At 42.6% G+C, this 13,403-nt stretch overlaps 1 protein-coding gene across 11 annotated transcripts in view; it reads right to left on the reverse strand.

Moving 5' to 3' along the window:
- Positions 1-13,403, reverse strand: part of Tanc1 (tetratricopeptide repeat, ankyrin repeat and coiled-coil containing 1) — a 229,141-nt gene that overhangs the window by 88,106 nt on the left and 127,632 nt on the right. For 8 of the 11 annotated variants that reach the window (XM_070022615.1, XM_070022628.1, XM_070022620.1 and 5 more), the window contains one exon: positions 2,785-2,889. The exons of 2 other annotated variants lie outside the window; for them this stretch is intronic. In XM_070022615.1, the coding sequence (XP_069878716.1) occupies positions 2,785-2,889 (105 nt within the window). Of the gene's footprint in view, positions 1-307; positions 415-2,784; positions 2,890-13,403 lie in introns of those variants that run through there. One more of the 11 variants, XM_070022652.1, reaches the window with a different exon arrangement.

A 13,403-nucleotide genomic window follows, 5' to 3' on the forward strand; every position in this document is an offset into this window, starting at 1 on the left:
TTAAAACTCAAACTCAGTTTTAGTTAGCTCAAGTCTCTCCTTTAGATTTAATGATCTAGACAAAAAAAACCTTACACTTGAATATGACAGTCTTAATTAACTCCATTGACACTTCAGAGATTCCATGAGGATTAAAAAACACATCACCTTTGCTAATTGCTAAATATAATTTGTTAGGCAACCACTTCATCAACCAATACAATAATTCTGCTGGGCCTTGCAACACATCGTGGCCATTTCTGTATGTGACCATGTGTCCACAAGCAAACTATCCCCCAACTCACACCTTAAAAAAGTGAAAACATACCCTGTTTCTTAATTTAGCTGAATTGGAAACCTCTGGTCCTCTCGTTGCAGCTCATGTATATATATTTATATATCATAATTTTGGTCCCTGTGGAGCCGGATGAAGTTGAATCACAGCTTAAGGCTCAGGAGTGAGCACACGTGTGATTTTTGGCCACTCTAGCAAGACTGCCTGGCTGTTCTTGAATTCAGCTCGGCCCATAGCCAGACACAAGCATACCTCCTCTTGGCAAGAAAAGTGGCCAATTCTGCCTCCAGCAAGGGGAGAAAAGTTGACAATGGGAACTATTTATAACCTCCTTTCTTAGTCCAATATAACCCCTAAACTTCTCTCCTACTCTAACATGAGGAGAACCCTACATAGAACCCCAACAATCCTCTCACAGTGATATGTCTAGTCTAGTCAAAGACTGGGGGCATAAGCAGCCAGAACTACTACAAAGAGTTTAGTGGATGGTGATGAGGGTATGAGGTGGCAGGCTTAATCTGAACTGGACAGACAGCTCAGTAAATCCAATGTCTGCTGGTCACTTCAAAGGAATTGATTTTTGCATTCCTTTCAACATAGGGGACCGAAATGAGAGAGAACAGGTTAGCTGCACTGAGAATTCACCATTGAGACCTACCAACAGCTGTTCTAACTGGACAGCATGATGAGTCCCACCTTTACCACATTTACCCAATGTCATGTTCCTCCCAGCCCAAGTCCTCAATGCACTCTCCTTCAACCACACAACTGGATGCCTGGCCTTAAATTTAAGACAAGGACAAACTGTCTTGTGCCAGAACACCTGCAACAGAACTTCTTGCTTGTCCAACATGCCCCAGTGCCATCTCCTCCTCCACCCACTGTAAACTTCCTAAATTATGATTCTGCCAATGGCTCCCTAATGGCTTTGCTCAGCTCATTTCTTCTTGGTTTCTGCTTCTTCCCACACTATCTTCTCAGCTCACTTTTAGCTATATTTTTGCCATTACTCCATCCCACTTGTCTATCATGTCCTACTTACCGACAACCATCTCTAAATGCACACACAACAGTTACAGCAGAAAGGAGTTCTTTCCCCCTACACTCATGAATAAGAAAAAAAGAGCACCCCGTATTTCAAAGTGGAAACATGAATGTGTTTTCTTTCCTAAACTCACTTTCAGTACTACTACATAAACACATATTCACACTGAGGGCAAAATGAGCTTCTATACCCAAGCACAGGTTCATAATCACATGTTTTTGCATGAAAAAAAGGGTACAAGTTTAAAACACCCAAATTAACAGCCATAGGGTTGTCAGTGGGTATTTCTCAGGTAAGAAAAATTAAGCAAATTCTTGAATTGATTGAAAACTATTAATGCATCTGCTAAATACATAATGTCCATTATACGTATTTTATTTATTTAAATGTAGACTAAGAACAAAACAACACAAAAATACATAAAATGACTTCAGGAAAAGGCTTCAAATTGGATTTTTGGGTGTAATAGGTGCTTCCTATGTCAACGCCCTCTACAGAAAAACTTCAGATGTTTAATCTTTTATAAAATCTTTCAAGATGGGTGCCAGTGTCCATAATCTGAGCAACTCAGGAGGCTGAGTTCTGAGGATTGTGGTTTGAAGCAAGACAGAGCAAGAAAGTCCAGGAGACTCTTATCTCCAATTAACCACTAAAAAGCTGGAAGTGGAGCTGTGGCTCAAGTGGTAAAGCAAAAAAGTTCAGAGACAAAGCCCAAACCCTGAGTTCAAGCTCCAGGACTGTCACAGATACACAGACACACAGATGCACAAACAGACAGACAGCTTTCAAAAGTTACCAATGAATCAGGTGCTGGTAGTTCACATCTGTAATCCTAGCTACTCAGGAGGCTGAGATCTGAGGATCATGATTAGAAGCTAGCCTGGGCAGGGAAGTCCATGAGACTCCAATAAACTACTCAAAAAAGGCTGGAAGTAGTGCTGTGACAAGTGGTAGAGCATTAGCCTTAAGTACAAAAAGGCTCAGGGATAGCGCCCAGGCCCAGAGCTTAAGCCTCAGGTCTGGCAAAAAAAAAAAAAAAAAAGTCACCAATATTCTTAAGTTTATTGTAAGCTTTGTCTAGTTAAAGTTTCAACTTTTCAGGCAAAGCCTGTTTTGAACATTCTGAATTGGTAAAGTATTAAAAACAAGTAAAAAAAAAAAAAAACCTATTGCAATGTATCATCTGACTTTTCACGTGCTCAGGTAGATGAGAATCCAAAGGAAATAAGACCAAGCCTTTAAACATACATACCTACTTAACTTTTCTTAACTAGGGAATATTATTCCAAGAATTCACATTAGCTAACCAGATCTCTATAAACTGCCCAAGAGAAAAACCTACCCCAATCCACTCAATTCAGTGAAGCATTCCTGCTAGGGACACTCGGCTTTCACTCCAAAATGGCAAGTGCCATTCTGTGATCTTTAGGAGAGGAGGGAGAAATCACTGGAAGCGGGTTCTTACCATTCTCACTGGGCTCTGCAGGCTTGGACACTTCTCTGAACGGGATTATAACTGCATCTCCAGGCACCCTGGGGCTTTCCACATACTTGGGCTTCCTGACCGGACCTGCAGTGGGAAAGATCTGAATGTGGCTAATTTTTTCCAGATGCAAGCAAAGCTTCAGAATATAGTGTGTGTCCTGACCGGGACCCAAATATGCCTGAAGGAAGAGCCAGCCCCTTCCCCTCCCTTGAACACACACAACCAGTTCAGGGCAGACCTGGAATGTCCAGTCCCAGCTGCCAGTGAAGAAAAGGGTAAGCTGGGTTTGGAGAATGTAAACTCTGACAGAAACAAAAGCTGTTGTTCTGCTGTGAAGCCTCCACGGCTGTCTTTCACTGTGTAGCAAGTAGGTGATTTTGACATGTTCAAACGTGGATGGCTTGTGGCTAACAGTAGTTTTTTACACCATTTTCTTCGAACTGGGATAACAATGGCTTGGTTGCTTGGTATCTCCAAAGTCAGGAGGGAAGGATTACAACTAGCCAGGCTGTAGCAGCAACACGATGAGCAACCATTGAACATAGGCATTTTATCAGGCTGGTGATGCACACGGCTCAGAAGTCGACTGTCTTCTTGGCAGCTGAAACATGCCTTCAAAAGGGGCGCGGCAGTCAGCCCAGCACATAATTCAGGGACACAACCTAAGAGACTGAGAGTCTTGTCTCCCTCCCTCAACCCTGCTATCATCAGACAATCTGGAATTCTAATGAGACTGAAAGGAACCCTTTTGCTGCTAGTGCTAGAAATGGAGAGAGGTGCAACAGCTTTGGAAAACAATTTAGCTTGCTTAAGACTCATTACAAAATTACCAGACAGCCCAGCAATTCCACTCCTGTGTGAACCCTGAACACTGATTCCACTCCTGTGTGAACCCTGAACACTGGTGGCTCACGACTATAATCCTAGTCACTCAAGGGCCTGAGATGAGGATTGCAGTTCAAAGCCAGCTCAGGCAGAAAGTCCCTGAGACTCATCTCCAATTAACCAGCAAAAAAGAGAAGTGGAGCTGTGGCTCAAGTGGTAGAGCACCAGCCTTACGCAAAAAGCTAAGGGACAGCTCTCAGGCCCTACATTCAAGCTGAGGAGCAGTGCGCGTGCACATGTGTGTGTGTGTTGTGTGTGTGTGTGTGTGTGTGCGCACGCGCATGCATGCGTGCACGCATGTGCACAAATAAACAAATAAACCTGATACACATATATGTCCACAGTAACATTATTCATAATAACCAAAGGTCTATCAACCAATGAAAACAAATAAGGTGTTGCCACATGCTGGAACATTATTGAAAAATAAAAAGGAATGAAGCACCAATTCATGCTATGACATGAGTACAACTGGAAAACATGATGCCAAGTGAGAAAAGCCAGTTACAAAAGCCACGCACTTTATAGAGTCCTAGTCAGTGTGCAACTTCCGGAATAGGCAAACCTACAACACAAAAGGCTTGAGGGGTTTTCAGGGATGAGGATATGCAGGCTTGTGGGGATCACTCTTTAGAGAGCAATAAAATGTTCTGAAATTAAGACCTTAGAAATCATTCATGCAACCTTGTAAGATATTAAAACTCACTCTAGAGTTTAAATGGGTGAATTACATAGCATGTGAATACACCCATGTAAAATAGTTAAAAAAAACAATTCAAACTCCAGGTTCTCCTTCCAAACATCACATTCCTCCATGATATAGAGTCATACAGGTGACTTTGTTATAGTTCTAAGAAGGCCACAAAGATACATTTGTGTACCAATAAGAAGGGAGTGAACAGATCTCCAGATGAGGGGGGGAATAACTTTTGCTCCCTGTACACCCCAAGCTACTGTCCTGACCAACCTCTGGGGTCCCTGTTCCATCCTCACCATGAAGGAGTAATGCAGGTGGACTCTTACCCTTCACCCTCAAACATCTCAGACATATGAGAGATTTTGTTCAAAATGTGGTTTATGGTGAGAGATGCTGCCATCTAAAGGCTTACTGCAAAAGCATCTACATGACTGAAAAAATAGCCAACTCCCAGCCAGTGATCTTAAACATACCACCGCTTAAAACAGACTGTTACCAAAGACGCTTCTTTACATCTTTTAGAATGATGTTGTTTCAAACTTTAGGAACCATGATTTTTTAAATGTCTAATTTAAAATTTAATTTAAGCACATGAGTGTCTTCATAATTTACATAACTTGGTCAGATTAGAATTTTTTTTAAGTTAATGAAATGGTTACTGGAGGAGGAAAAACTAGGCTCACAGTTATATGGGGAATGTAGGCTATCCTCTTAGCATCCAGGCTTTAATACACACATAAATGTGCATGGGAGGTGGGGCTGGAGAGAAAGCGAAAGCATTTGCCATGGAAGAAGAAACTAGGAAGAAGGCTGGAGTAAGGTGGACAGAAGCACAATCACAGCAAACGTGAGAACATATGTTCATTTTTTGTTGCCCACCAACTCCTTAACTTCTTCATGTGGTCTTTTCCATGCAAAAATTGAAAGGAAAGTACAGTTAATTATTACTATTGCTTGATGAAGCTGCTGCCACAGCCAGTAGAGATAGATACCCAGTGCTCCAGACATCCCTGTACTACTCACCTTACCTCTTCAGGGTGTGTTAACAGCAAATCCAGAGAGATATTTCCAGGTTCCAAGCCACTAATCCAATAGGTCCTCTAACAATATTCTCTCTTTTTTTTTTTGGTCAGTCGTGGGCCTTGAACTCTGGGCCTGAATGCTGTCCCTCAGTTCTTCAGCTCAAGGCTAGTGCTCTACCACTTGAGCTACAGCGCCCCTTCCTCTAACAATATTCTCTAAGAGTACTTTCTTCAAATTTGAACCTACAGTAGTTAGTGTGAATGTCTGGAACATGGAATCTAACATCACCTGGAACCTTCAGAAGGGATCCATACCATCCACTTAATCATCTGGGATGAAGCTGGTGGTTAGGGAGGGGGTGAGTAAGCACTAGCTTTAAGTATTCAATGCTTCTGAGTTAGAATGTTAAAAGCAAACTAAGAAGTTGTACAGTCCTAAGTTCAATTATTACACTTCACCCCTCCTGATCTCCCCCTAATTCAGGTCTTGTTTTTTCCCAAGACATGCAAGTGAACCTCTTGCCACAGGGGAAGATCCATGAGGACAGAAATGAGCCAATATGGCTCCCAGGAACAAAAAATCATGTCAGATGCAAAAGGAGACCTAGAATATACCAAAGTGAATAAAACTCAGTGGTCACTCAAAACTAAACATTTACATGGAACAAGCCATTCATTTCTAAGTAACTTGAGATGCGAGGCACAATGCCTCCTGTTTTTAGGTCAGGAAACTGAGCTAACTTGCTCAAGGCTCACACATGGTACAGCAGGAAGGAATTCCAAAGCCCATGAACTGAATCACCACCTGACACACCACCATGAAATCTAGATTAAACCTACAATTCCAGAACATTAGGACATTGGACAGAATCTACCATCACCATTTGTCCACAGACCTCAGCTGTATAGGCAACCTATCTTTTATTTTTCTGATCTTCCCTCTTACTAGGAGTTGAAATGTTATGAAGTAAACATTAACAACTGTTCTCCAACATGATCCTTTTATTTAAATTCTTTTCAGGAATAGCTGAACCTCAAACTTTGTAAAAGAAAATAAATTTATAGCTAAAGAGTTTTATTCTTCCACCTCAATTGCTCATTAGAGAATTTGTGTGCACTTTCTATTAAGCTGAGCAGATGCACACTCATTCACCTCTGTTCCCTTCTGAAAGGCCATTAAGTTGCTGAAAAGGGATTAATGAGAGACCTGTGGGGGAAAGGAGACAACCACAGGCAAGACTTCTGAAAGTAGGAATCAGACTGCCAAGAGCAGCCAAGAAAGGTGAGTGCTGAGGGGTATGAAGAGGGCTGGCCCAGGCCACAGAGACACCAGACAGCCATGAGGGCCATGGCTAAGGGAGGCCCCAAATGGGAGGGTGGGCTGACAATTTACATAAAGAAGAGCTAGAGACCCTCCCTCCCCTATACCTGAATTTCCTGCCAAGACACGTAGTCCTTCCCTCATTGTGGAGGTTGAGTTTATTGTATGGGAAAGCTGGAGTCTAAGACCATGAAGATTCAAGATGTAAAATGAAAACCTGGAGTAATCATACAGTTAGGGACTGCCCCCACCAAAATAGTAGACTCCTGACAATAGCACAGCCTGGCTGCTAGACACAGTAAATTATACGAACAAGGAGCCAAGGATCCCCAAACAGACCCTCTACCAAAGAAAGACCTTTCCCTGGAAGACAGTGATTAATCAGGCTCAAAAAAATCAGAGAAAACAAAATGGTACAGACTCAAAAGACAGCCATATTGCATCCAGTACACAGAGCTTACTATGACAAGGATCATTCACAGTCTGGGGTGCGGTCAGCTGAGTAGACTGTGGCTGTAGAGGGACAACTGGAGGCCACCTGAGTTCAGACCTACCACAGTCCCCTGGCCACCCATCATATACGCCTACATGCCACCAGAGTGGCAATCATCTCTGTGCTACCCACATGAAAAACTCCTGTAAAAGCAGCAGACTTGTCAACTGAGATCAAAACTGAAAACGTATCTCCTTTCACCCCACCCCACCCCACCCCACTATTAGTTGAAGAAAACTATCGCCTAGCAGCCTTTCCATGCCCAGCTTTGTGTTTATAAAAATACTTTACATCCCCAAGCATAAGCTACTTTCAAGCAAAATAAAGTTCTTCTTTTACATAACCCAAGAGCAATATGGTTAACCCTCTAAAATAACCACAATGGAATCTCACAGAGTAACTGCCCAGATTCCTTGTAATGCTGATATGAATTCTGTTTTAAAGAAGAGGCTCTGAAAACCAAGAGGAGTCTGCCATCCATACTTGACAATTGAGCCTATGTGCTTCCTCAGCCAGGTATCTTTCCTCCTGATGGGTCCTGGGCAGCTAACCTACAGTGGCAGTATCAAGCAGCTTTCCCATGCTTGGGGTTCCTTGGGAGTCTGATGCCATGTGGATTCTGACCATCAAGATAAGGAAGACCTCAAACCATACTTTGATAGGCAAGGTAAGATCTCTAACGACCACCACTGACCACTCCCTGCCGTCAGGTCAAAGTAGGATCTGGTGGTCATGGCTGGAGCCGTGTTCAGATGATTAGGTTTAAGATAAACTGGAAATCGTTGTTCTTGATCACAAATTAACCCACTTCATCTCACTCCAAATCCCTTTTCCCATCTCAATTCCCCAGACTCCCAACAAAGCTCCCCCATGTGATCCAGGGAAAGGGGGGGGTTCCTCAAAACTATAAAGGGCTCTTAAAACTTAAAGAAACAAAAAATTGTGTCAAAAAGTGGGTTATACAGACATAAACTTGCAGATATCCAGTGGCAGGTCACAACAGAACAGCTGCTGCGGGCTTAATCAGAGAGAGGGACCTCGTGCCAGACTGGAAGGCAGCGAGCAAACCGATCTGCCCTTTAGCCTTCCTTTCTGCAACCTCGAAGGCACAGTGTCCCCCCAGTCAGTACTCTGCTTTTATGTAAAGCTCCAAATATACTTTTCCCAGAGGCCAGTTTTCTTACTCTTTTTGACATTTTAATCACATAACTATTCTGCTGCTTAGAAACTACCATATAAGGAATCTTTTTTAAAAGGAATGGTAGAAGTAAACCAAACCGGGCTTTATCTCCAGGCAGTGAAATAGAGAAAGGCAGGGGTTGTTTTCCATTTTTGCGTGTTTCAGTTAAAAATAACTTTACATACACTGTGTGTGTATGTGTGTGCGTGCGCATGTGTGTGCACTCATGTGTGTGTATGCACAGTATTTGGGCTACTTATGGCATTTAAAATAGTTCTTGTATTTTTCATGCCACCTAGAGACTATGAAAAGAGATGCTTCAGATTATCAACTTTTTTAAAGTATCAAACTTTCACAATAAAGTTTCTGTGAATGTATCTGGCCTAGGTGTTTGCCTCACACTAGAAAATATGCAAGAGGTGAGCAGAAGAAAAAGAAATGAGTAAGGATTTGGAGCCTGGGGAGGTGTATCTTTGAAGCAAATGCTATTTATTAGCCAATTCTAAATGGCAAACCATGGCTATCCTTTTAACTGCTTTTTGATTTGCATATATTAGCAGCCTTGTGTTTTTAAAGAGTATGCTGTGGAAACAGAGCTTTGAAAGTCTGACTACTCTCCTTCCTGTACCTCAACAGAGAATGTGTGGCAGGGAAGGAGGAGACATAGTTTGGGCTTGATAAAAAGGGAGCACTGGGTCTAACTTAGGTTGTATGAAAAGGATGTCTTCTGCAGCAGGACCTGGGTTTGTCTTTGCTTTCTTTTGCTGACAAGGAAACTGGAGAACTAACTGGTGGGCTGCCCACTGTCTTATAAGATGTGACATGCTATTAGGAGGACTCGCTCTGAGGAAAGGAGAGGCCAAACAATGAATTCACTCAGACGAAAAGAGGATGGTAATTTCAGGTATGGTAAGATGTTTACCACCTGGATTTCTCCTGTGAGTAGCCAGGGAGGGTTGAAAATAGAAATCTAAAAAGTTGCTTGAATCAGCTCTCTTTACTTGAGGGAATGACCAAAGACAGCCTGAGGCCTGTGACCTACAGCATTGAAAGAGAGAAGTGCAAAGGTGGCCCTGTCTTCTAGACCTAAGGACATCTAGAAGCTTCCAGAACCACTTCATAAGGGCTTAGGCTTTATGAAGGACAGAAGGGCAAACAGATCAGTGTACAGTAAGTAGTAAACTACAGCGACCTCATCCACACCCAGGCAAATGAGACATTGGGAAATTAAGCCTAGAAAAGAAGAGGAAAAAAAAAGCAAAGGTCACCTGCTGAGCGTAAAGAAATATGAACACTATCTGATATCATTGCCAATAACCCTCCTCTTACTTATTCCAAATACCTTGTTTTTAGGTGTCTACTGGAGAGGGGTGTGCAGCCTTTATTCATGCATGCACAGTGAGGAGGCAAATACAGATTATCATTAGTGTTTTAATCTACTAGGAAACCAGCACAGCAAATAGTACCATGTTCCTCAATAAGGGAGCATTACAAGAAATGTGGACAGAGATTTTCTAGTCTCAACTAGTAGCTGTATGTTTATGGCACTGGAGTACAATAAGTTCCTCACACAACAAAACAAATTATGTTTTTTTCCATTTTCTTGTAATGTAGCTTGATGGGTTACCACCATCATGTTGTTGCCATACTCAACCTAAGTATGCTTTTATGTATTAAAGCATGGGGAAGGCTTAGTTCACTGTATTTATTTGCTCCACAAATATCTAGGGTACATCTGTCCCATGCTAGGTATCAAAGACCCACAAACATGACCCAGTGCTCTTGAAGGTCTCAAACAAGAGGCTAAAAAATTAACAAAAGGAATTTTATTTTAAAACACCACCACATAAGCAGTGTAATAGAAATGTATGTCAGGTGGCTTTAGTCTATCACCTAAAGATAATGCACTGTCTACCTGGGTGCTGGTGGTTCAGGCCTGTAAATCCTAGCTGTTTAGGAGGCTGAAATCTAAGGTTTGCAGTTCAAAGGCAGGCAAGGGAAGGAAAGTCCATGAGACTTATCTCCAATTAGCCACCAGAAAACCTGACGTGGCTCAGAGTGGTAGAGCACAAGCCTTGAGTAGAAGAGCTCAGGAATAGCATTCAGGCCCTGAGTTTAAGCCTCATGACTGATCAAGAAAGAAGAAAGAAAAGAAAGAAAGAAAAGAAAAGAAAGAAGGGAGAAAATGTATTGTCTAACCTGAATACATATTCCAGGAGTAACTTGCTTTCAAGCAAAAGGCCATACTCAAGAGACTCTACTTCAAGCCTGTCTGCCAGATGTCCTTATCACCAACCAACAGCAGGGCACATTAATTAGTATACCTTAGTCCAGAAATAGACTTTCACATTAGCAAAACTGTTGACTTTGTTAATAGATATTATGGTTGTTGAGGACTTGTTTTCAATGGTAAAATGTATGCTATTCACAGAAGGGAAAGGGACTAGCTGGAAATCCTGTGACCCACGTATAAACCTCGAGGAGGTCCTCAGAAATGTAGAGGTAAGAAAGGATGCTCTTTTAAGCCCCGCTGCAAAACAGAGGAATCACCTGAATCCTGCTTTATGGAAGGCAGGTGCTACTCCAGGATTCCCTTACCTCAAGGCTGGATCTAACAATCTCAGTTCTGTGGACTGAGGCCCTCTACAAATGGAATTAAAAACCAAAGTTACTGATTAGCTGACCTTAAAACAAGAGAATGTCCTGGCTTATTAGGATGTGCCCAAAGTAATAGTAAGAACCCTCAAACACAAAAGTCAGACAAAAGAGAGAGGAGGCAAAATGGAGGAGGCATTAGAGACTGGAACAGAGAGAAGGATTTGCCCCTTCTAGACTTGATACATGACTGCCTTTGAAAAGGAAGGAAGATAGTTGGGTATGGGGTACATGCCTGTAATCCCAGCTACTAGAGAGGCAGAGGCAGCAGGAAGTCGGATCAAGGTAAGTCCCAAGTTAGCAAAACTTGATCTCAAAAAACAGAATAAAAACAAAAGGGCTGGCAACATGACCCAAGGGGTAAAGCGTCCAGCAAGTGTGAGGCCATAGGTTCAATTCTCAACATTGGAGGGTGGGTAATAAGGAATCAGACACAAAGGAATGTACACAGTCTATGAACTAATCACTGAATGCTGGAACTGCACGGGGGAAATGAAGCAGGTTGCACAGCTTCATGGTGTCAGACTGCTAACAAGTCTCAGACAGAGGATTTTCTTTTTTTTTTTTGGGGGGGGGGTCCGGTTGTGGGGCCTGAACTCTGGGCCTGAGCTCTGTCCCTCAGCTCTTCAGCTCAAGGCTAGCATAGCACTCTACCACTTGAGCCACAGCGCCACTTCCGGCTTTTTTTTTCTTTTTGCTTATGTGGTGCTGAGGAATTGAACCCAGGGCCTCAGGCATGCAAGGCAAGTGCTTTACCACTGAGCCACCTTCCCAGCCCCAGGATTGTCTTCTTTCAGAATACCCAGGCATGAGTTCACGAGGAGGAAATCTCTACCACTTATCTCCTTTAACTTCTGGTAAGAATTATATTTTCCACAAAGAATGTAATATCTGAAACTGGTTAGTTGTAAGGATTACAGCTTGAGCCTCCCTTAAAAAATCTGATATTGAAAATGTTCCAAAATGTACTTTTTTAAAAAAAAATCAGTGACATGATGCCACAAGCAGCAAATTCAACAAGTGACTACACGTAACAGGTTGTAATCCCACCACGAACCTCCACGTGTGCAGCTCCTATGCAGGTGTCAAGGCAAACCATCACACATTTCTGGTCCTTCAGCTGAATTCTAGAACTTTCCACATGCTACTGCAGAACTTCTGCCTCTACATATATACCATCACTGCCCATGTAACTATCAGCATCATGTAGCCAACTGATTCCTGTATATCCCTGGTGTCTGTACAGAAGCAGCACTCTGGTCTCTGACATAATCTCTGGAGTCACAAGCTTACCACACTCAGGCAAAAGGCTAGTGTTGGGTCATATACTGGTTGGCCCAAGAAGTCCCCAGGAGTTCTACAACTGGGCCTCAGCTGAGATAGAAAGCAAGGGGAGATTATAGGCTGGGCTCACAAGCATGAGACAAATGTCCTGCTCTGACCTCATTGTGGTGAGCTCACCCTTGAAAGCATGTGCTTTCTGTTCTCTGAAACACCTCCTGCAGATAGCAGGAGACCAGCAGAGATACTCTGGACTTAGCTCCTATCTCCTTAGATTATAAACAGACACACTGCACTCCTGGATGCCATAGGTGACTATGACATCCCTGAGAAGGTCGAGCCACAGCTGCCCTATCCTCTTTAGTCACTCATACCACAGTGATCCCTCAGCAAGAAAGCTGACTTCCTACCAGTGTCCTGAGCTCAGGACGCACAGGGAGAACACTTTCAGATTAAACATGCCACTGTCCAAGTTCTTACAGAACTACAATTTTACCCAGTCTCACTCTAAAACCAGGTCAAGATTAAGTTGAGAACAACTGATAATATACTGATTTATGACAACAAAAAGTGGCAGGTTTTTATTACTGTTGTTTTAAAGCAATCGTTACAGATCTCTGCTCCCAGTCAACCAGGCCAGCCACCAAGGTAAATTAAATCATTCCCACAAAGCCTCTGTCTCTGCGGGTACTGAAGACGTCTCCAGTGATGTCAACATTCTGAGACACAGACAGCAGCTAATCCAACCTGCCCCACACTCCCACACATTAGGGTTGGCCTTTGAGGGCTCCCTAACTACTTTTCACACAGATTTAAACATCTTAGGCATGAGTACAAAACTGAATGGAAGCATCTGGGTGCAAAGAAGCATATCTATGAAAATAACTCCTCAATCTGTGTGCTCAAAGAAAAAATAGCTCCACATGTATGTTCACCACTTCAGTAGGTACTGTTTGTAGAGCACCGCTAGTAAATAAGCATAAACTAGGCTTGCTAGGAGGAAGCTTACTTGAAGGTATATGTTAACAGCAAATATACCATCGCACTCAGAAAACTAAAGTGTG

This window comes from Dipodomys merriami, unplaced genomic scaffold, assembly GCF_024711535.1.
Source record: "Dipodomys merriami isolate MVZ:Mamm:240054 unplaced genomic scaffold, mDipMer1.0.p SCAF_1, whole genome shotgun sequence".
Lineage (NCBI taxonomy): Eukaryota > Metazoa > Chordata > Mammalia > Rodentia > Heteromyidae > Dipodomys > Dipodomys merriami.